The sequence below is a fragment of the Diceros bicornis genome, chromosome 6 (genome assembly GCF_020826845.1).
Source record: "Diceros bicornis minor isolate mBicDic1 chromosome 6, mDicBic1.mat.cur, whole genome shotgun sequence".
Taxonomy (NCBI): Eukaryota; Metazoa; Chordata; class Mammalia; order Perissodactyla; family Rhinocerotidae; genus Diceros; species Diceros bicornis.
In genome coordinates, this window is record NC_080745.1 from 27,726,356 (window position 1) to 27,750,701 (window position 24,346).

Genomic DNA, 24,346 nt, shown 5'->3' on the forward strand with positions numbered 1-24,346 from the left:
GAGGAAGGTGGGGTTCAGCAAACACTCCCAAGACCCTCTGTGGGGTATTAAGGAGGTAGGAGGGCCGAGGACAAGCTCTGCCCTCCTGGGCTCAGCACGAGCGAGAATGCAGACACAGAACAGGTCGTTTAGGACACTGTTGCTAAGCCCATGACAGCAGGGAGCTCAGGGAGTATGGAGAATCCAGAGTGAGGCAAAAGCATGGCGGGGGGCGGGGGGGTGGTCCTGCCGATTTGGCTGTTTGCTATCACAAGTCTGTAAGAGGCAGCGAGAAGCAGGATGAGAGGATGGAGGGAGATGGGGCTGAGTCGCATGTCCTTGTGAGGGGCAGCAGTGAAAGGCCCCAGCTCTGAAACCAGAAGGACGGGTATGCGCCCTGGGACGAGGCCCTCAACCCCTCTAGTTCAGTTTCCTCAGCTGACAAGTGGGGATAATAACTAGCATTTGCCTCAAATTGCTATGATGAGGACTGAGAGAGCTAATACTTGTGCAGGGCATAGCTGGGTGCCCGGTGAGTGTTCATATGTTACAGCTGTCACTGTGACAAGCAGCAGGGCAGCGAGCATCATCATGCAGGCTCCTTGCCTGTGAGATGCATTCCTGTCCATGGAAGTGAAAAGGCCCCGGGGACCGCAAGTTTGGCTTTTCAGCTCCAGGTCTCCGGGACACTCAGGACAGAGCCTCCTCAGAATCACCCGCCTGCTCCCTCTCTTGCTGCTCAGAGGCTGAACATCTGTGCTGACAGAGGTGGCAGTGGTAGGACATGGATGGTGGGGTTCCTCCTAAGAGAGGGGACTGAGGCCAGTGCTGGCAAATCTGGGCCGGGGCTTCTTCAGAGGGAAACGGTCCAGCTCAACCTGATACACCCTGTGACAGTGGCAGAGCCGCGCCTCCCTGCTCTGCCGGTTCTTCACCCCTTGAATGGGAGGGTGGGTCCAAATGGCCTGCGGGGCCATCAGTGCTCAGATTCAAGGACCTCAGCACTAGGGAAAAGAATGTGCCCAGCGGTCTAGTGGGGGGAGGGGCAGTGCAGCTCAGGCAACCTCAGGATGACCAGCCTGGGATGGTCCCTCTTTTCCCCCTCATCCTGGGAGCCCTCATGCTTCCTTTCCTACCGTGAGGACCAAATCTCATTTCAGGAACCCAGGAGGGGCCAAGGCCAGAGAATGTGCTTTCTAAGTGTGAAGAGAAGCCTTGTGACTGGGGCCGGGTTCTGATCACCTGACTGGCTGGTGCAGCCTCACTGCTATAGCAGGAACATCTGACTTAGCAACTGCCTCTACTTCCTCCCTCAGCAGAGGGGACGCTGCCACTGCAAAACCACGCACCTTGAGCAAAGGGTAGCAGAAGTGACAAGGGGCAATCATTACCTAACAGTGCTTCAGAGAACACCGTGCCAGAGGCTTTACTTGGCTATCTCGTTAGTATCAGGGACAGCCAGGGGAAGGAGAGATCCTTGAAGCCATTTGCAAAGGAGAAAACTGAGTCTCAGAGAAGAGAAGCCATTTGCCCACTGCTATCAGCTAATAAGGCAAGAGACCTGGTCCTGGCCTTCCAGAAGCAGCTTCAAACCCAGGCCTCTCCTGGCCTCAGGGTCCATGCTCTTCTCCAGTCCCTCCCCCACTGGGCTGCACTGTGGGGGCACGACAGGAGTGAGGAAATGACTGGAAAGCACTATTACTCCTCCCCTCTCTACTGCTGGAGACTGAGCACAGAGGGCATTCCCACCCCCACCCGGCCCAGACCCTCTTACCTGGTGGAGGTGGGGGGTAGCCGCCTGCGGGCGGGGGAAAGCCTGGGTAGCTCATGGTTAGATCTGAAAGGGAAGAGGAAAGTGCACTCAGGCTCTGCCGGGAGCTCCCACCAGCCTTACTGGCAGCTTCTCGGGTGAACAGCAACACCCACGACCCGAGGCCCCCCGGCAGGAAGAGAAGTTGCATCAGGCATGACCTGTGGCAACCCAGTTTATCCTCTACCTGCTGGAGCCTCCAGCTAGAAATAGCAACCAGGGCAGGCTCATCTTCAGGGCCAGGCTCACGCCCACACCCCACTATACGACTCACCAGCCACGAGCTGGTGGGTTTCCTTGAAAACCGCTATCCAAGCTTCATTCCCATCTCTGCTGACAAGGGATGCTGCAAGTGTGTGGAGCTCTTCTCCGACCTCAGAAGAGAGAGAGCCTCATCCTCAGGGGTCCAGGTCTGTTTGGTTTTATCTTCTAGTGTCCGTATCACCATCCATCCAACAGGGGAAGCCAGAGCCCATCTCCCTGTGCCCAACCTATGGACTCCACGCTATCTACAGCAGCCTCCAAACTGGATCTGCCCCAAGCTACACTTTTCATTCTCCAACCTCTGGTTCACCGGGCAAGGGAACCTGGTAAGGCATGGAGAATCATCATTCTTAGAAACAAGAAGAGACCTCAGGAGGATTCATGTGATCCAGGATCTGGAATCAGGGCAAGTGAGGCAGCACCATCCTGTTTCTACAGATGAGGCAGCTGGAGCTCAGAAAGGGTAAGTGACCTGCAGATCAGGAGTAAAGGAAGAAGAAAGGCCTGGACCCCAGGGCTCTTGCCTGCTGGTGCTGGGTGGGATACCTGCTCTCACAAACTCCCTCTGTACACAGATCCCTCAGCCGTGCCCCAAGCCAATTAAACTGCCCAGGAGAGACACAGATCTGCCATGACACAAGCCACTCAGAGACTGTCATGCAACCTGCCTACTCTTGCTAATCAGTGGCTGCAGCAGTTTGCAGAGGCACCCAATGATAGGTGAGAGTGTGTGAGGAAACCTGCTGGCCCCAAGTGAGCTGCTCCTCCTTGCATGCTGGGCCCCAAGCCAGAATAGACCACTGGTTCTCAAACTGCAGTGCACCAGACCACCTGGAGGGCTTGTTAAACACCATGGTGCACTCTAACTGCAGAGTCTGAGTCAGTAGATGCAGAATTTGCATTTCTAACAAGTTCCCAGGTGACACTGCTGGTCTGGGGACCCCACTTTGAGAACCGCTGCTCTCCACCTATAAGATTCTAGTGGCCCTTCACAGCTACATTGGAGAACTGGGTATGTTGTTTTCAAGTAAGCTGAAGGATTTCCTTAAGGTGCCGCTGGCCCGCACAGGGTAGGCCCGGTTCTCAGCCCTACGGGCATGGGAATTTGTTTTGGTCAGTGGGTCCTGAGGTGACTGTAGGCAAAGCAACAGGAGGCCAGATGATGGCCAAGTGACCTTGGAGAAAGCTGGAACTGGCTACCTGCGGTGTGGGCCAAAGCCCTTCCCCTTACTCACTGTGGTGTGGTGGTTGAGATCCCCAGTGGTGCCCTTGTCTGACTCATCTCCCTGTGGTTGGGTGAGCCGTCAGCACAAAGTCCTCCCAGGTCCTGCCCTCAGCCTGACTCTTCTGCCAGAGCCCTCAGTCCTTGCTGACGAGGAGAGAGCCTGGGGATTTGAAGGATGGATGGGCCAGGAACCTTCTGATGGAGAAAAGAGGCCCTCCCCTGCGAAGGAACAGGGTGTGCTACAGTTGTGTTCCTCACACCTCTCTCTCGAGACCACCACTACACAGAAGCTTTGGGCACCAAAGCCCCCCACCCATCCACTCCTCGTCTCCTCCCAGAGCAATGAGGCCAAAAGGCCTATCCACAGCCAGGTGGGGAAAAAACCAAAAGCTGGGTACTATCTCTTCCACACATCAAAATAAATTTCAGCCAGACCAAAGATTAAAACATAAGAAGAGGCCACAAACCCCAAAAACATAAAATTAAAGTTCTGCATGATAAGAAACCAATACGGAAAACAACACAGACAAAAGAAATGACAAATTTAGGAAAAATGTTTTACAATAAGAAAAAGACCAAAAACTACTAGAGAAACTTAAATGATGGGAACAGGTGATTAAAGAAAAGGAACTGAAGCTGTTCACCCTCACTAATATGCTGTGAATTGCCAATCAAAAATACAGAGACGTCAAAATTAAAGATGACACTCTTTGACCCAGAAACTCTACTTCTGGAAATGTTTCCCAGACACACACCTGTGTGAAATGACATACGCACATGGATTTTACTGCAGCATTAGCTGTTACAACCACCCCCCCCACACACACATATCCACCTGTAAGAGGCTGGTTAAACAAACCACAACAGGTCCATACAATGAATACTCTGAGGCTATTTTCAGAATTAGCCAGCTCTATATACAGGGGACAGGAAATGATCCCCATTATTAATCAAGGTGCAATACTAAGCTAACTTAAAAAAAGAAAACAAACATAGAAACTTAGTAGTGTGTGTATATATATATGTATGCACACAGAACCACAGAACCATCCTGGAACAATAAACAAGAAACTGGGGACACTGGTTGCCTAGGGAGGAGAAACCTGGGGATAGAAATGAAGCTTACTGTTTATATTTGCATTTTTTGCCACATGCGTGTATTGCCTATTAAAAAAACAACTTTAAAAAAGGCCCAATTCAGGTGGGGATTTCTGAGCTCACTTGAGGACGCAGCTGTTCTTGCAAGGTTTGAATAACTCACACCGGCTCCATTCAGTGCAAGGCAGCGGGCTCCGAGTCTGGGGTTAGCATTGCTATATAAACATACCATGGACTCGGACCTGGGGGGACCAAGAGTGTTCCCCACCCCAGGCAGGACCGCAGGCCAAACTCAGCGGCTCACAGGGTGATGGCGCTCACTCCCAGGAGGGCTTTACAGAGTTCCTGGCAAGAGTCAAAATCTGTCCCCCGGCAACTATGAGCTCTGCCCTGAGTGCCCCACAGGCCAGGACTAATCCCGCGTCCAAAGAGCAGTCCTTCATCCCTGGACTTCCCCTCTCCCCAAGAGACCACCTCCAGTCTTCCCCTCTCCTGAAAAAACAGTCTCGTTTTTCCCACCATTTCCTGCCTGAAACAGTTTTGAGTCTGCAGCCCACTCCCTTTGTCTTTCTCTGCGCTCCCTTCAGAAACAAAGGCCCAAGGTCTGAAGAGCGCAGGGCAGGACCACCACTGCCCTTCTCCCCGTGGCTGCAGCTCCCTGCCCCCCTGGATTGGTAACACGGATGTTCAGGACAATGAAGACTTGATGCGGATTCCTGTTAAATTTCTCCCTTATGTTGTGCTCGTTGGTCCAGCCTCCTGAGACTGCCCAACATCAAACATCTTGGTGCTCTCTCAGCATAGTTTTGTATCCACCAATTTGGTAAGCATGACCTTTATGTTCTTCCAAGTAACTGATACAGAAAAGGCCAACGACGGACACTCCCCAGCTGGACAACGGCGGGCAGAGGCACTCAACCAGCTATCCAGCCACCTATCTCCACCACCACCAGGCGCACATTTCCCCATCTTGTTCACAACAGTGTAAAGAGGGCCTCCACCAAATGAGGATTCTAACACATCTCCCATGCCCAGAGCCCTGCAGTTTATCTACCTAATAATCCCCAGGAGAAAAGCAAATGCAGCAGATATCCTGCACCTTGGGGTGCACCATCCTGGCTCCCACTACCTCCCAACTACCCCATGTCCTAGCGGGATGCAGGGATTGCCAGCAACTCTCTGACTCCCAACATCTACATTCTTCCCCCCTTTTCCGAAAACTAAGAAATCTGCCTCTTGGCAACTAGCCTTTTGGTGATGTAGTCTGTACAGAAGTTGAAATATAATGATGTACACTTGAAATTTAGGTATTATAAACCAATGTTACTTCAATAGAAAAATTAAAAGAAAAAAATCTGCTCATCATCCAGTCTTTGGGTAACTTTGGCCTCTGCTTTTTCTCAAAAGAGGCCACCAGCAGGGCCTGCTGTCCCTGGCGAAGTTGTTCCTGTCACCTTAGGGCTGCCATACCCTGGCTCGGGGGGAGCACCAACAGGGCTTCCAGGGGCCCCTCACCTTCCCCTGCCAACGCCTGTCCAACCCTCACTCTCCAGGACAGAAGGGGACACAGTGAGTTTCAACCCAGCAGATCGGCTTTCTCTCTGGCGTCCATGGTATCACACCTGCACTGACCGATGTGTTTCTCCTACTTCTGTCCCTTAGCAAAGAAAAAGGGTGCCTGGGTGGGAATGCGTTGCATTGCTGAAGAGATTCTGACAGGCCGGGACATATCCCTGTTCCATGCCAGCTCTGCTCACGGCACTCTGACACGAGGACTAACTGGCGAGAGCCTCCCGCACACAGCTGGCCTCTTCGGGGATTACGCCAATTCTTAGAAACCAGCCTCCAGGGAACTTCTGGCTTCTGGTCCTGCCTCTCCTGGGGCACGCTGCAGCACCAATACCACCCTTCCTTCCTCAGTGGAACCATCTACCCACAGCTGTGCAGCCAATTTCATCCAGCTAAATTAGCTAGATAAAATACCTAAATTAGCTCTCTGGCTAAATTGGTGCTTCTCAAATTTCAGTCTGCAAAACAATCACCCGCTGGGCTCCTTAAAACCCAGACTACAGGGTCCCTCCCCCACAGTCTCTGAATCAGCAGATTTGGGACAGGCCACAAACCTGCATTTCCAACACACTTCCAGGTGATGCTGCTGCCTGAGTGTGGATCACACTTTGGGTAGCACCGCTTCATCACTCATGAGAATCACCTGGAGAGCTTGCTGAGAATGCAGAGCCTGGGCTCCAATCACTCTGTGCCCTTCAACCTGGGATGAGCCTGGGAATCTGAAATTAAAACAAACGCCCCATCTCCACCCCCAGCGATTCTGATGGAATTGATTCTGCACTCCGCACTCTAGGGAACACCCTTTCCTTTATGGCACTTGGACACTTTCTACTTATACTGTCTAGCCCTTCTTCCCAGCAGAGTTCTGAGGACAAGCACCAAGACCTGGGCATCCCAGAATCCCATCAGAACCAAGCCTCAGAGCGCTTGGGGAATGCTGAAAGAATATAGCAGGTACACAGGGGGCTTCTCAGGGACTGTAAAAGGGCCTGTTCCTGAAAGCTGTGTATACATACACCAGAGTACCATTACACTTCAAGGGCTCCACAAGGGCACTGGCCGGAGTCCCCAAACAGAGAAACCTAGAAATACTGTGTTAGGAAAAGAGGCAAAATCACCCAGAACAAGAAGAACCTCACTCCCCGCAGCCAGCCACCCCTGTAACATAATGGAGAGCCTTGTTTCCCCACCCCAACAATGGGAGATGGAGATACAGGCTGGGCTACGCACCTTCTGGTGTCCCGCCTGACTTCCAGGGGGGTGGAAGAAAAAGGAGGGATGGTGAAACCAGCAAACAGTTAGCCACTGACGATTAAGTAGCTGGTAACTAAAGTTTTTTTTTCCTTTTTGCAGTTACTGATTATAGTTTTTAGTTGTTTACCCACCCACTGTTAACCACGCTATTTAGGCAATATGCTATCTGACTCCCACTAGGTTCCTATAGATAACATCCCCCTGGTGCCTGGGGCACCATGGTAATGGATGTTTGAGCTGTTTTTCAATAATTAGAACTCCTTGTCCACTTCAGGCCAGTTGAGACCACCAACCCATCAGCTGGGCCCACGCAGATGTCCGATAAGTGACCTTTTGACGTCAACAGGCTAAAAACTCCACCCTCGGGTCATGCCAACGCCACCATTTTGTGAACATGCGTCCTACAAAGAGGCATGAAGTCTGACTACGCTTGCGCAGATCATCAGTGACCTCACCTCTCCTCACCTCCAATCATCTATCTCCACATTTCAGACCACCTTGCCCCCCTACCCCACAAATATCCCTGAGTCCCCATTTTCAGGGAGGCGGATTTGAGACTTGTTCTCCCGTTTCCTCATTTGGCTGCCTTGTGATTAAACTCGCTCTCTGCTGCAGTCTCATCATCTCAGTATTTGGCTTTCCGGGCAAGGTGGAAAAACAAACCCGGTTCGGTAACAATGGGTGGTGGCAGTGCCATGCCTGGCACAAGGACACAGAAGTGTCCTTCCCAGAAGGCCATCATGGGGCTCAGGTGTGGACGGAGCTTGCAGCAGGCTAACGCTGAGAGGAGGCAGAGGCCTGGAAGCATCATCCCTGGGCCAGAAGCTCATGGCAGTGAGACCTTCCACCCCTTAGTGCCCAGCGGCAAACCATGCAGGCCTGGACTAAAGCGGTGACCCCTCCAGTGGCCTTCCCCAGCCTGGAGGCTGGACTATTCACTTGTGTGTTAGTTTTTTAATATTAAATTCTCAATCTGTTTTAATACAAAAATTTAGAGTTTAAATCACGCAACTCAGATGATCGCCGCTGATATATTTTTTAAATAAAAGGAAGAGAAGACAAGCCACAGACTGGGAGAAAATGTTTACAAAACACACATCTGATGAACTGTTATCCAAAATATAGAAAGAACTCTTAAAAACTCAACAATAAGAAAACAAACAACCCAATTAAAAAATGGGCAAAAGACCTGAACAGACATCTCATCAAAGATATACAGATGGCAAATAGGCATATGAAAAGATGCTTAACACCATACAACATTAGGGAATTGCAAGTTAAAATAACAATGAGATACTACTACACACCTATTAAAATGGCCAAAATCCAAAACACTGACAACACCCAACATGGAGCAAAAGCAACTCTCATCCACTGCTGGTGGAAATGCAAAATGGTACATTTTGTCACTTTGGAAGACAGTCTGGAAGTTTCTTACAAAATTAAACATACTCTTATCATATGATCCAACAACAGTACTCCTTGGTATTTACCCAAATTAGTTCAAAACTTACGTCCACACAAAAACCTGCACACAGATGTTTACAGAAGCTTTATTCATAATTGCCAAAACTTAACAGCAACCAAGATGTCCTTTCAGTAGTTGAATGGATAAAGTGTGGTACATCCAGACAATGGAATATTACTCAGTAGTAAAAGAAATGAGCAATCAAGCCATGAAAAGACCTGAAGGAAACTTAAATGCATATTGCTAAGTGAAAGAAGCCAGTCTGGAAAGGCTACATACTGTATGATTCCAACTATATGACATTCTGGAAAAAGGCAAAACTGTGGAGACAGTAATAACATCAGTGGTTACCAGGAGTTAGCGAGGTGGGAGGGATGAATAGGCAGAGCACAGAGGAATTTTAAGGCAGTGAAGCTATTCTGTACGGTACTAAAATGGTGGACACATTAGTCAAAACCCATAGAATGAACACACCAAGAGTGAACCCTAATGTAACCTATGGACTTTGAGCGATAATGATGTGTCAGTGTAGGTTTATCAATTGAAACAAATGTACCACTGGTGGGGGATGTTGATAGTGTGGGAGGCTCTGCATGTGTAGGGGCAGGGAGTATATGGAAATCTGCACTTTCTACTCAGTTTTGCTGTGAACCTAAAACTGCTCTAAAAATAAATTACATTTAAAAATAAAAATGAAAAATAAAAGGAATACAAGCACATTGTAGGGAAATTTAAATAGAACAGAAAGGCACAAAGTAAAATGCAAAAGTCACTTTCCCCTTTAATCCCTACCGAAAGGTCACCACTGAGCAGTTTCTAATGTATAATTCAACACCAAAAAAAAAAAAAAAAAACACACACACATGAATGTATGTGCATATATGTATATATAGTTTATGTATGTTCATATATATATACATGTATAATTTTTTTTAAAGAAAGATTTATTTGCTTATCTGCAAACTCTCCTAGTTCCAGTACAAAGCTAGGTTTGGGTGGGCTCAGGTGTAATGAATTATCCACATTCCTACCTGGCGTACCTCCTGGCACTCTTGGGAAGATGATGAGTTAGCCAGCCCTCAGCCAGTCCGAGCAGCTCCTGGTCTCCATACACTGCCCTGGGAGCCCTGGGCATTCTTCCCCGGGTCACTGTGCTGGACAACGGGAGGCAGCGACCCGGAGCAGGGTACAAATGGAGCCCAAAGCAAGACAGAAACATCTACTTAAGGTAGTCCAGTTCCAAGAATCTCATATGGAAAAGGATCCCAACCAGCGACCTGGAGCCAGGCCCTCACCTCCCCAGCCTTACTATCCCACGGGTATGACAGGGGCTTCACCTCTCAGGGCTCTTCCTTCCTCTTGGATTTTAGGACTCCTGAAGGGGACACCTCTTTAGGTTTTCACCCCAAACCTAGATTTACTGACTCCTGAAAATGTCCACACTGGAAGGGATCTTGAAGATTATCTAGCTTCCAACCGCCTTGGTTTTGTAGCCAAAATACATCAGGGACATGGCTTACTCAAGTCACAAATGCACTAGGGAGAGAGTCCATGGGAGAACTTGGTTTGCTGAGAGCAGAGCCGGCCTGCCTTCCCCTAACAGGGCCATGTTGCAAAACCTGTGACCATTTCAAACCAAGGCTGGGCTGGCTTGTCTGGTGGTCCCAGCTGGTCCTGCCACCGGTGACTTACTTTAAGACCCTTCCTCCAAGGACAGATGGAAGATAGTGCAGTAATTGTGCTTTGAACCAGGGTCAGCCAAGGCCATTCCTCATGGCAAGGAGGTTCCAGAAACACTCAGGTGCCTTGGCTCACACCAATTCTCTCTCCCCATCCTATGCGGAGGGGAGGAGAGAAGCGGGACACAGCCCCAGCTCTGCCACATACAGTCATTCAAAGTCTTGCTCAGGTCTAACCTTAACCCCCATGTCCAGCTCAGCCTTCCCAAGCACTAACAGGATGCATGATGTACAGCACTTCCCAAATTGCATTCTCAGACACCAACTTAACATCTTGCAAGTTGCGAATTTATCAGGTACCCAGTAAAAAAAAAAAGAGAGAGCGAGATTAGTTGTCCAAAAACTTTGGAAAATGCTGCCTACTACATCCCCTTCCAGGAAAGTGCCAATTCATAACAGCATAATAAAGGCTCTGAGAAGTCCTGTAACAAAAGAGCCTGCTTAACTTTATCCCCAAATATCCCAAACCCATCAGGCAATAATAATAAGTTAACACTTTCTGAAGACTTATTATGTATTAGGCACAGTTAAGTGCTTTACATGAAAATTAACTTTACAACTCACTAAGACAAATACTAAGATTATGATCCCCATATTAGAGATAAGGAAACCGAGGTATGGAGAGGTTATATAACCTGCCCAAGGTTACAGCTAGTAGATGACTGAGCCAGGATTCAAACCCAGACAGCCAGGCTCCAAAGCCCAGGACTTTCACCCCTTTGCTGTACTTCCTCACAGAGCCCACCGGCCCCAGAAACGAGGATTTCAAAGACTGAAACTAGAAACACCGATTTCACCGTGATCCCAAGTGCGTCATTAAATGAAGCATAGGGTGGTGGAAAGAACATAAACTCTGAAACCAAGCTGCCCAGTTCAAATCCAGTTCTGCTCTCTACTAGGTGTGTGATCTTGGGCAGGTTACTTAACCCTTCTGGGCCTCAGTTTGCCACATCTATAAGATGCGGATACTAATAGTTTAGTACCAAATATGTTCTCATTACATCATTTAACTTCTCATTATATCAGTTTTACCAATATAAAATAGCAAAGAGAATTAGAGGGTCCCAGAGGACTCTGGGTCATTTGATAACACTCAGGATGAGAAATGTTGGGGCAGAAAGGGGATGGGGGCAAGTAACAGGAGGCGGGGAAGAGTCAGGATAGTGTGAAGGGCAGAGGGCGGGAGGAGTGGAGTGAAGTGTGCTGGTTCCTTCTCCAACACCAAGCCCAGCCCTGTAGCAGCAGGTCGTGGGAATGGCTGTGTTGGATTTTCCAATCTCCCCCAGGAGAAACCACCAACAGGAAACTGGCAATGTTTTCTTTCCATTCCCTCTGTAAGCCAGGTGCCCAGGGGCTTGGTTCAATCACCAGGAATGGCAGGGGGGCAGGAGGCAAAGGTAAGAAGCTGACAGTGTGGAGACAACTGGGGGGGAGCAACTTTGAAAAGGCCTCTTGGAGAGGAAACCTGCCTGGGAGGAGGGACCTGCGGAGCAGGGCCTTGGTCTGCACAAAGCTCCATGCTGTGGCCACCCAGCAGTCTACTGTCACTACTTCTACTCTGGGCCCCCGCCCTGAGAGAAACCATTTCTCTCCTCAGCTGCCTTTCCAGACCAGGTCCTCGGAACTGAGAAGGGGAGGAAGGGAGGCAGGAGGGACCATTTAAAGGGACCTGCAAGCACACACAAAGAATCGCACATGAGGCCTCTCTACCAACTCCTCCACAGCACAGCTCTCGGGCAAACCTGGGTCCTTCTTGTTCATGGGGAGAGGCCCCTTTAAGACCTGCCCACACCAAATGGGCTTCCAGGTGAGCCAACACTTAGTCAAATGCCAACCCCAACTCAGGATTTCTGAGGAGTGGAAAGAGAGCCACAGAAGAGAAAGGTGAACCCAGATACGGTGTCACTATCTGTCGACACCCAGGCCCAGAACGTGAAGGGGCTCAGGCCATGGTCCTTGCAGATGCCAAAGTTTTGCGACAGACACGGTGGCAGCGACAGAAAAAGGCCCCCACCCAAGTCTTAAGTCCAAGGTGTGGTCAGGACCTAAGGAAATACACTCTCCTCAAAAAAATAGGGAAATTGTGGGTTGTGTTTCTAGTGCAGTTCGGGCTGGAGAGAGACAGGTCTGTGTCTTTGTTTCACCACTTCCTCATGGGGGAAGCAGCTGCCACTGCCAATTACACCACCTGATCACAAGGGGCTCCTCCCAGGACCAGCCTGAGAAACAAAGTAGGAGGGACCAGCAGACGTCAATCAAGCACAAGTCGCAGAGGTGTCTGAGCCCTCCTTGCTGCCCCCTCTTAGCTCTCAAGGCCCTCCACTTCCTGCAAAATCCAACCCAAGCACCGATTCCCCAGGATCACCTTGGCCCACAGGGGTGCAGCAGTTACTGACTGTGCAGCGACCCTTCAGTGCTCAGCTGGAAAGGAACTCGGGGAGCTCCTTCTCTGAACTCCTCTTGCGTCTGGGTGGGAAAAGGGGAAGCTGAGTGGCTCATCCGGGGTCACGCAGCCTAAGCATCACCGACACTGGGTCTGCTAACGTCCAACCCCAGACTCTCTACAGGTCCTCTACCACCCCCAATTACTCTCTCCCACACTCAAAGCCAGTTCCCCCATCTTCACACAACCCACACTCCCCCCACTAAGAGCTACAAACATCACAGTGTGGTCACAGGAGACTTCTCCACTCTGCTGTATGAATTTTACCCACAGCCCACACAGCTCTGATATCTTCCAACACGGCTGCTAGGGGACTGGGGTGATACACAGGGTTTGGAGTCCAATGACAATGATTCCAATTCTAGCTCTACCACTTTTGGGCTGTGTGACCTTGGGCATGTTGCTTGACCCCCTCGAGCATTTCTCCTTATCTGTAAAATTGGGAAATATACATCCATCTTAGTACGTGGCTGTGAGGATCTGATGTGCTGATACACACATATAAAGCTATCCACCATGTAGTTTATTAGCATATAGGAGGTCCTAGGTTAATTTTAACTCACTCCCTGAGAAGCATTAGCCCAGGAGCTAGGGTCTGGGTCCTAACTCTAACACTTGCTGTATGACCTTCACTAGACAATTGAACCTCTCTGAACTTCCAAGCTGTCTGCAAAGATACGATTTGCCCACCTACCTTGGAGTTACTGTGAGGACTAAATGAAGTAAGATCAGGAAAGACTTCTGTAAAGTAAGGGCAGTTCTCTTCACTCTGTGACCAACTCACCCAATGTCATTCTCTCCCAAGTGGCCAAAAAGGACAAGCTCTGATGTTTAGAGGGGAGAAAGGGTCATCAAAGATTCTGGACATACACCCTAACTTGCTCAGTGTCTACCAGGTGTCAGCCCACACACTGAGGGCCATACCGAACCAATCATTATGGTCACGGGGCGCCTCAGGACAAGGTGGGGAAGGGGGAGAGAAAGGGGCACAGGGGAGGGCTTAACAAGGCCTGAGATAAGGCACCATCAGGTCCTTGGTGAGGTCCTTCAAAACTATCCCAGACAGTCCACACCCTGACCCCCCAGAACCTGTGAATATGTTACCTCCCATGGCAAAAAGGACTTCACAGATATGATTAAGGTTACCAACCTTGAGCTGGGGAGATTGTTCTCGATTATCCAGGTGGGCCCAATCTAATTACATGAGTCCTTTCTTGAGCAGAGAGCCTTTCCTGCCTGGGTTAAGGATGAAAAGAAAGAACAAGGAGAAATGAAGATGAAAAGAAAGAGATAAGAAGCATGAGAGGGATTCCATCCACGGAAGAAGGAGGCCATGAGCCAAGGAATGCAGATGGCCCCGAGAAGCTGGAAAAGACAAGCAAACAGATTCTCCTCTAGAGCCTCCAGAAAAGATACAACCCTGCCAACAAACACCATGAGACCCATCAGACAAAACCGTAAGACAGAAAAGTCGTGTGGTAAAATGGCACAGCCACTGTGGCAAATAGTAGAGGGGGGGGTTCCTCAAAAAATTTAACATATGATCCAGCAATTCCACTTCTGGGTATATACCCAAAATAACTGAAAGCAAGAACTCAAACATACTTGTACACCAATGTTCACAACAGGATTATTCACAATAGCCAACAGGTGGAAACAACTCAAATGTCCATCAACAGATAAACAGATAAACAAGTGTGGTACATACATAATAGAATATTATTTGGCCTGAAAATGGAAAGAAATCCTGCCACATGCTACAACATGGATGACCCTTGAGGACATTATGCTAAGTGAAATAAGCCGGTCACAAAAAGACAAACACTGTATGATTCCACTTATATGAAGTCCTCAGAGTAGTCAAATTCAGAGACAGAAGTAGAACTGTGGTTGCCAGGGGCTAGGAAAATGGGGGACTGGAGAGTTATTGTTTAACGGGGCAGCATTTCAGTTTGGGAAGATGAAAAAGTTCTAGAGATGGATGGTGGTGATGGTTGCACAATAATGTGACTGTACTTAATGCTAGTGAACTGTACACCTTTTAAAAATGATTAAAATGGGGGCTGGCCTAGTGGTGTAGCGGTTAAGTTTGCACACTCTGCTTTGGCAGCCCAGGGTTCATGGGTTCGGATCCCAAGTGTGGACCTACACTGCTCATTAAGTCATGCTGTGGCAGTGTCCCACATACAAAATAGAGGAAGACTGGCATGGATGTTAGCTCAGGGACAATCTTCCTCAAGCAAAAAGAGGAAGATTGGCAACAGATGTTAGCTAAGGGCCAATCTTCCTCACAAAAAAAAAAAATTAATTTTAAAAAATGATTCAAATGGTAAATTTTATATTATGTATATTTTACCACCAAAAAAAGTTGTGTTGTTTTAAGTCAATAAGATTATGGTAATTTATAGCAACAATAGATAACTAATACATACAGTGACCATTGCTTCTCTCTTTCTCTCCAGATCCTTCCATGATATTCTCTTTGAAAAGGCCTCTGCTCTTTTTATATGAGAGATCTGTGCACAAGTCTACCTAACTCATCAAGCTTTTTTGACAAGGGAAGCAATAAACCATCAAGATCACAAAAAAAACCATTACACTGAGAAAGGAGGGACCTTTGTTCACCTGTATTATCAGTCAACAGGAGTCACCATGGTGAGACTCGTGGCTTTTCAGTGGGTTCTATGTGGCCAGGCCAGACACACCCAGCCAGCAATGCAAATGCTCTAGGGAGGGAAAAGTTCGGCAGCAGTGATCTGCACGGGCAGAGCAATCATACCCAGTCAGCCAGGATCACACAACTGGGATGCCAGAGGTCACTCAGCCCCAGGGATGACTCAGTTCATTCCCACCCACCCACCTCCACTCTCATTTCACAAATGGGGAAACTGACAACCAGAGAGGGAGAAGTGACACGCCAAGGTGTCACAGCAAGATCCTAACAGGACTGGCCCAGGACCCACATCTTCTGCCCCTAAGCCAAGAGCACACTGTCCAGCAGACAGGACGCCAGCCAATCGCTGGGTTTTTACCAGCATCTATACAGGAGGAGGCCCAGGTGTTGTGGAGTTTATACAATTTTAGGGGGCTTCTTTAAGAAAACGAATACACAATATCACTTTTTTTTACAATACCCTACGACTTTGTAGATTCACTGCTAGGGCCCCTCCCAGAGCCTTGGAAGGGCCACTGGGGCATGAGGGAGCAGGCTGAAGCTGAAGCTGAAATTTCGTTAGGTTCACAGTAATTCCACCTCTGGGCTCAGAGGCACCCGGGGCTGGGCTAGATTCCCCAGGGACAGAGGAGGGAAAAACAAAGTCCTGGCCTGCACCAGGCTTTCCCTCTAGATGGGGAGATAAACACAAAGAGCAGTCACAGGAAAATACCCACGCCACGCTGAAGAGCCATTTCCAGGAATAATGGAGATGAAGGCTGAGAATCAAGACATACGCTCTTTGGGAACTGAGAGGAGGGGTAGGAGGGGTGTCTTGAAAGCTGGCTTCTCTCTGATGGGCCTTGGCAAACCTAAGGCTCTCCTGGGCATCTCCCTCCCTCACCCACAAAACGAGTGAACCTGTGAGGGATCCCTGGTTGTTAACTTGTGCTGCCCAGAACCTGGGGCTCCAGGAAGGTCTTGTAGTTCACAAACATTCATTTCTTTGTGGGGTGGGGAGGGTCTAAAAAAGAGACTCTCACGTGACTTAAATCTTTTTCTTGATAGAAAAATGAGAGATCTGGCAACACCTCCATTTCCACATAGTAGCACACAGCTAGGGCTGCAGCAGCTGCCCCCTTCAGCCAGGTGTGCCTGCGTCAGCTGCCCACTGTCCCCACCGGGGCTGTCCTGCAGGCAACTGTATTTGTAATCAGAGAAACAGATGTCACCCAGGGCCCTGCTGGTTAAGATGCGATGAGCTATCTCTCCTCCATGTGAAAGTACATCACAGATCCTCTCTCACAGTAAACTGGGGGAAGAGGGGTGGTGGATGAGACTAAAGATCTAAAGGCAGCAGGGAGTGGCCTGGTCTCTACCAGGGGGGCCCTGATACACCGTCGCCCAGTCCTTGGAAAGGCTCAGGCCCTTCAGACCTAGAAGACCTGAGAGAGTACCCATTGCACCTCCATACGGCTGAGGAACCCCTGCCTTACCTAGAAGCCCCTGGACACCTCTCCTTCAAATAACTTACCAACGGCTGCTCTTCTAATGGTGACGAAGTCCCCAGCCAGCCTTGTACAGATGGAAGCTGAAAAGAAATCCCTACCAGAGCCTACAGATCGCATTAGAGGAGAAGATTCTCTTTCAGATCTCAGGTATGGGCTGACCCTGTGCAGGTGGGAGCCTAAGGTCTGCCACAGGGGCCTTGGTCCAAGAGTTACACTGTGCCATGGCAAGAAAATGGAAGGTTCCCAGAGATACAGGTGTGATGGAAAGAATCGCAGGAAATGCATGTCTGAAGCTCAGCCAAGCCGTTCTCTCAGCACTTCCCATCTTCAGGAATTCTGCTCAGACAGTCCCTCTACCTGGTCTGTCCTCCTTGTCTCCTTTATGCCTTCCTTAAGCCTATGTCACTCCTGGCCTGCCTTTAGGCCAAACGGAGCCCCATCTCCTTCAGGAAGCTCACCCTGACCTCTCCACCCACAGTGATCGCTCTTCCTGGAACTTATCAACACTTTGCCTAAAACGTTTTCTGTGTCCTCTAGTGTTCTAATAATACTCCCCTTTTCCTAGTACCTATGATAGGTACATATTTTACCTCATTATACTTCACCTCATTAACCTTCATGATATTCCTCCAAGGCAGATATTATTACCTTAAGGGAATTAGGCTCAGAGATTATTCTTGACAAGCAAGGGTCACACACCCAGCCAGTGCTACAGCCAGGATGACTTTTTCCTAGGCCTCTCAGTGACAGAGTCAGTGCCTAGGCCATAGGACAGCCCTCTCCACCTCCTGCCACTGCTAGCACAGGGCTGGGCACAGCGAGGTCCTTGACACACACCAACAGGACACAGTGGACCCTGATTCATCTCTTCCACACCCTGGGTAGCACCTGTTCCAATGGCCTCTTTGGTCAGAGCTTCTGGGACACGGCTCTAGGAATTCTAGGAGCAGAGAGAACACATGGAGGACATTCCCCTTTCTCCCTCCCATGGCAAGGCAGGACCTCAAGTGGTTTGGGAGGGTGTATGCATATCCCTGACTCTGCTGGACAGGTGGTGCGCAGGGACTGCAGAGCCCCAGTGCCCCGCCCTCATGGGGCGCTGCATCGCCTCCGAGGTGTGGGTCACAGGGGCCCGCAAGCCACAGAAGCAAGCCACGGAGCCTAGGGCAGCACTCCACCAACCCTGACCGTATTTTCCCAGACTGAACACAAAGCCTCCGGAAGGTGCTCTTAGTCATTCAACTCCCCATCTATGCGCCATGAATCAAGAAAAGCTAGAGCCTACATCAATCATTAGCCAGGCAGCGCCTCAGACCCCGCCCTCCGAGGGCTGGCACCTGGTAACGCCCAGGCTGGAGAAGTTCTGGGCAAAGCAGGCTGGGAGAGCAGCAAGGTGGCAGTGTCTAGGTCTCAACAAGGGAAGTTGAGCAAGTTGGTTCTGAAAGACACCTCTTAGAAATAAAAAGTCAATTCCCAGTGCACTGGCATTTGGATCACACAGGAATCCTAGAACGTCATAAACGGAAGGGGCCTTCATGAGATCATTTGGTTCAACTGGCTTATTTTACTGAGGCGGGTGCCCCGGCCCAGAGAGCAGAAGGGGCCTGCCTGAGGTCTCAGGGTCGGCTGGGGGCAGGACAAAGACTAGAACCATGTTTCTTGATTTCCAGGCTGATGCACTACGGCCTAGGCTGCCTCCCCTCCACCCAGCATAGGTCGGGGCTCCAATCCACTTTCCTTGGCTGGAGAATCTACTTGGGAAACGCAAAGGCTACCCCGGGAAAGACAGAGTGACGAGTGACTCTGCTGCCTCCCAAATAAAGTCCCATATAATGAAGCCACACAGAAAGCATTGTCTGCTCCAGGGAAGCCTCTGTGACATTGCTTCTCTCCAGTTTCACCTCCCTGTGAGTTAACAACGGCAGAGAGCAGGGGTTGGCAGCCACTTGTTCTGATCTCTCCCGGGTATCAGGAGGCGCCCTGACCACCAGCCCCAGCTCAGTTCAGCGTTCAAATGCCCTCTGCCCCCAAACTCTCCTGGAAATAGTCACCTGTGTGTAATACTTGGAGTTGAGGAAGGCAAGTCGGGAGGAGGAAGCACAGCAAGATACTCTCCATCCTGAAGTTGAGTCTCGGAGGGGCCACCCTAATCCCATGGGGCCTGTAAGATCAGGAGGTGGCTCTAAGTGGCAGAGTGCACAGCTGCCAGACCTGACTACTGGGAAAAGCCTGGAAGCTGTTGACTCTCAGAGCATCAGCTTGCCTGTTTATTCACTAGCCCACAGGATCAACACTGCCATGCTTGCACTGCCTGCTGGCTTGCCACTGCTGTGACGTACATTCCTGCTTCCTAACCTGAGGAATACTGGCTTAACTAATGGCAAGACTGATAAGCTCAGCAGAAGTTTCAAATTAAGGACTGCAGTGGGTGGTGTTCCAGAAACTTCTAGTTGTCCCCGCTCAACCATCTGCCCCCTCTTGCTTCCGTAACAGAACACTAACTGCAGCCTGGCACGTGGCAGCCCCAAATTAAGGGTTATGTTTCCGAGCCTCCCTAGCAGCTAGGCAGGGCTATGCCATGAAAGTCAGCTGTCCTGGGCCATGCAGGTAAGGGACGCAACTAGAGCAGCACTACCCAAAGTGTGGTCCCCTGACTGACAGCCTCGCAGTGTGGGCACTCATCAGAAATGAGAATCCTCAGGCCTCACCACAGATCTCCTGGTCAGAACCTTCAAGGGTAGGGCCCAGGAATCTGTGTTGTAACAAACCTTCCAGGTTATTCTTATGCATGCTCAAGTTTGAAAACTACAGCCCTAGAGAATGCTGAAAGCAACTTTACATAAGGAGCCTGGTACCTAGACAACCTCATGGAACAGACACTTACCAACCGAGGACTCCAAGTTCTAAAGAGAGAGAGAGAAGCTCCTCTCCAATTCATGACCAAACCTAAATCTTAATATACGTGGGGTGGAGAAGAGGGATGATGAAAAACTTAACCAAGATAGCAGAAACCAGGAAAGGAATAACATCCAAGTATAATAAATAATAAACAGAAAATAAGATGCAAGGAATAAAATCAAGACTATCTGGTATGTGAACAGTCTGAATTCTCTAGCAAAGACAGAAACTACCAAATTTGGTTTGTTATCATCATCGCCTTCTGTCATCTTCCCCCGCAATCCCAAGTCATGTGCTGATAACAAGGTAAACATTTTTTTTTAAGTGAGAAAGAAAGGTTAAAAAGTAAGGGTCGGGTAAAGACATCTTAGTTAAACACAAAGAAAAACAAGAAGTGGAAATAAATATTAATATTAAAAATATATTGAGGACTTTTCAATAACCCTGCTTCAGCAGGCTGAGAGTTTTTTCCAGCCATTTGCCTTTATCTGGAAATAGAACTTGGAAAGCTACTCACTAGGATTTCATGGTTCAACAAGGCTTAGTCATTCCAGTCCCTTGAAATAGTTTAAAGACTGAAAACACAAGCATAGAAAAGAGCCTAAGACTGGGACCCTTGAGGCCAGCCTGGTGGCATAGTGGTTAAGTTCACACGCTCCGCTTCAGAGGCCTAGGGTTCACTGGTTCGGATCCTGGGCACGAACCTACTCACCGCTCATCAAGCCATGCTGAGGCGGCGTCTCACATAGAAGAGCTACAGCTCTACAACTATGATACACAACTAGGTACTGGGGCTTTGTGGAGAAAAAAGAAAAAAAAGACTGGGGCCCAGCTTCATATCTGACATGTGGCCCTGACACATTTTTGTGTACTATTTTTGTCATATCCTTTGGGGAACAGAGAAAGTCCATCCTGTGGCCCCCAAATAAGGAAGGAAATGCGTAATTATGAGTCAGACTGTCCATATCGGACCTACAGGAAGAGGGCTAGAACTGCAAGGGGGGGAAGTGGTACCCAGGCCTGTCCCTGGGGTTTGCAGGTGAATCTCATTTTATCCATCCTTCCTAACAATCTGGCTATCATGGGGACCACCGGGACTGTTAAGGAGGGGGCGCTCACAATAATCCGAGAGCAGGCTGAGGAGACCTGACTACTACCTATGCCACATGACCCTGAATGGAAACTAAAGGGACGTGGCTTAAATGCCCTCTGACTGACGCCTGCCTCTAAATTTCTGAGCCTTTCACTCCCTATAAAACCATAAAAGTCACAATAAAACGCACTTATTTATTAATTTTAGGACTATAAAGAAGAAGAGATTCTCCCAGATCCTTGGCGATATATTCTCCTAAAACACAGATAATATGGAATTTAAGGCCAAAGGCCAAAAGCATTAAATAAGCAACAAATGACACAAGGTACAATCCACAAAGATAAGCTTGATAAACCTGTATACACCAAATGCGAAAGCCAAATTCATAAATCTAGAACAAACATAGGTGGAGCTTGACTTAAAAAAGTGAGGGTTTTTGATACATCACTCAGTATCTGACAGATCGATAGGCAAGGAGATAGAGGGCAAGCTCAAGTTAGCAGATCTATCTAAAGTCTGTGTCCCACAGAGAACAATCTTCGTTCATGTCCATGCAACCTTATAATATTGATCACGTAGCTGGCCACAAAGAAAATCTTAATACAGCCCAATAAGAAGAGATCTCACCCATCACATTCACTATCATAACCCAGTAAAACTAGCAGTCGACATTAAAATATGATCATACCCCCAACAAAACTACTCAGAAATTCAGGACGCTGTCTTCTGAAAAATCCTTGGATCAAAACTTGATTTACGTAGTAACTAGAAAGCAATGGAAAGGTGAGCATTTCATACAAAGGCCCATCAGCTAGGGCTGTACTCAAAGGAGAATGTTGAACTTTATATGCTTTTTAAATTAAAATAAAAGACTAAAAATAAATGAACCAATTTAGATATTAAAAGTAGAGCAACAGGGGCCGGCCCGGTGGCGTAGTGATTAAGTTCGCATTTTCTGCCTCGGTGGCCTGGGGTTCGGTGAGCAGGTCCGCGCCCAGGATCCAGAATAAGAAGGAACGAATAATGATAATGGTTGAAATTAACAAGCAAAAAACAGAAAAAAGGTAGAAAGGATACAAAAATTATTTTATATATATAAAAATATGCTTATATACATATATTTTATATAAATATAAATCTATATATTAAAACATATATTTTATATATATAAAAAACTCCAGCATATCCAGTTAGAATCTCATTCACAGTATCTAGTAAAGACATATTACAAGGCCTGTAAGCTGTCTCTGATTTGGAAAACTTAATATCATAGAATGTCAACTCTTCCTTATAAATAAATACATTCAATGACACTCCAATCAGGATCCTACAAGTTGTTTACTCCAACACTGTTTCAAGTTATAAAAGTTGTCAATGGTCTCAATACCCATCAATAAGGGAAAGGTTCAATAAATTATGGTACATCTGTACTACAGAACGCTCCACAGCTGCTACGGACCTGGCATAAGGAACCCACAGTTACCATCCGTGATAAACTAATCAAAAACATAAGCTGCAGAGGAAGGTGTACAGCATGAATCCATTTTGTGAAACAAGCAAACTTTTACAGGTGCCTGTGTCTGTGTCACAGGGAGAGGTAGGGAAGGATCCTCGGCTGCAGGCCATCCACACTGCTAACTTCTCGGGGTGCAATGGGAGTAGGAGGATGGATGGTTAAGGGAACAGAAGCAAATACCCCCTCAATGCGGTCCTCCACCAGCATCACCCAATTGTTCTCCTCCCCTTCAAAACCAACATTTTCAAAGCTTGTCTACACTCAGTATCCCCAGATCCTCACCTCCTGCTACTCCTCCACCAATTCATTCCCACCTGGCTTCTGCTCCCATCATCCCACCAAACAGCCACAGGTTAAGGTGCTGAATCTCCTTCACATCACTTCCCACAGCAGCCATGGCCACCGCTGACCAACCCCTCCTACTGAAGCAGACTCGCTCTGGCTTCTGTGATATGACACTGTCCTGGTTTTCCTTCACCCTTCTGGCTCCTTTGTAGGCTCATCTTCCTTTTCTCAGCTGTTCGAGGTGAGTTCCTCAATCTCACTGTGCCCTTGACATCAAACACAACCTAGACAAAAACGTCTCTCTAGCCTAGATCCCTCCAGAGCCCCAGGCCCACCTGCCTACTTGGTATCTCAAAGGTGTCTCAAACACAACACGTCCAGAACTGAATTCATGGTCTTCCCCAGCCTGCAGACCAGGTTCTCATCCAGTGTCCCATGTCTCAGGGGAATCCAGGAGGACAACCTAGGGTGGATGAAGGTGTGCACACAGCACAGGGGTACGCAAACAGTGAGGACTCAGGAGTGCTGAGTTCAATAGAAACATGCCTTGTCACCCACTTCCTAAAAATAGCCATGACCTTTTAGGTGGACACAGCAAGCTCACATCTGCTATCATGAGCCCCCCCACATACACACCCTTTTCCCCCAGAGATGCCACTCCCCAGGCTTAACCTGCCATATGCTCCCTCCACCTCGCTGTTAACAGCCCTGGAGTTCCTCCTCTCTACCCTCACTCAGATTGCTCTTATCTCACTGTCCTCCAAGCCGGCCTCTCTCCACGTCCCAGGTGTAAGAGGCTGGCGGCGCCTGACTTCCCTCTCAATTTCAGGAGGGATTCCTCCCTTCTTTTCTGCTAAGGCAGTGGGACCTTCAGAAGCACAAGCCCACCACCATGTGACACCAGACTTTTATGTCATGGGGTATAGATAGGGTCAGGATCAGTAGGCCTACTGTGACATGGTTTCAGTGGTTATTAGAAAGCTCCATTGAACTTCAACAACTCCTTTTAAAAACGCAAATTTCTGGGGCCAGCCTGGTGGCATAGTGGTTAAGTTCGTGCGCTCCGCTTCAGCAGACCAGAGTTCACAGGTTCAGATCCCACGCACAGACCTACACACTGCTTATCAAGCCATGCTGTGGCAGGTGTCCCACATATAAAGTAGAGGAAGATGGGCACGAATGTTAGCCCAGGGCCAATCTTCCTCAGCAAAAAGAGAAGGATTGGCAACAGATGTTAGCTCAGGGCCAATCTTTCTCACCAAAGAAAAAAAAACCACAAATTCCCAGCAAGGAAACTTCAGTTCCTTCATCTTCCCTGAGAGCTTTCCTATCTAGGTATCACTCAAATTCCTGGTGTTCTAGGGGCAATGGCATCAGAGGGTGTTGAAGAGAAAAATGCAGAGAGACCTGAGTCTGTTTGCTTGGCTGTAATTGTGAAACACACACAGGCTCTCCCCTGAGTACCCCCAAAGGACCAAGTCCCAGGAACTGTTTCAGGCTTATGGGGGGAAGATGGCAGCTAAGAGGGAGGAAGAAGGAGG

At 48.7% G+C, this 24,346-nt stretch overlaps 1 protein-coding gene across 2 annotated transcripts in view; it reads right to left on the bottom strand.

Annotated features, from left to right (window-relative positions):
* Positions 1-24,346, bottom strand: part of ANXA11 (annexin A11) — a 42,916-nt gene that overhangs the window by 15,970 nt on the left and 2,600 nt on the right. The window contains exons 1-2 of one of the 2 annotated variants that reach the window (XM_058543092.1): positions 9,699-9,793; positions 1,754-1,816 (exon numbers count right to left, since the gene is read on the bottom strand). In XM_058543092.1, the coding sequence (XP_058399075.1) occupies positions 1,754-1,808 (55 nt within the window). In that variant the 5' untranslated portion in view covers positions 1,809-1,816; positions 9,699-9,793. Of the gene's footprint in view, positions 1-1,753; positions 1,817-9,698; positions 9,794-24,346 lie in introns of those variants that run through there. The other variant, XM_058543093.1, reaches the window with a different exon arrangement.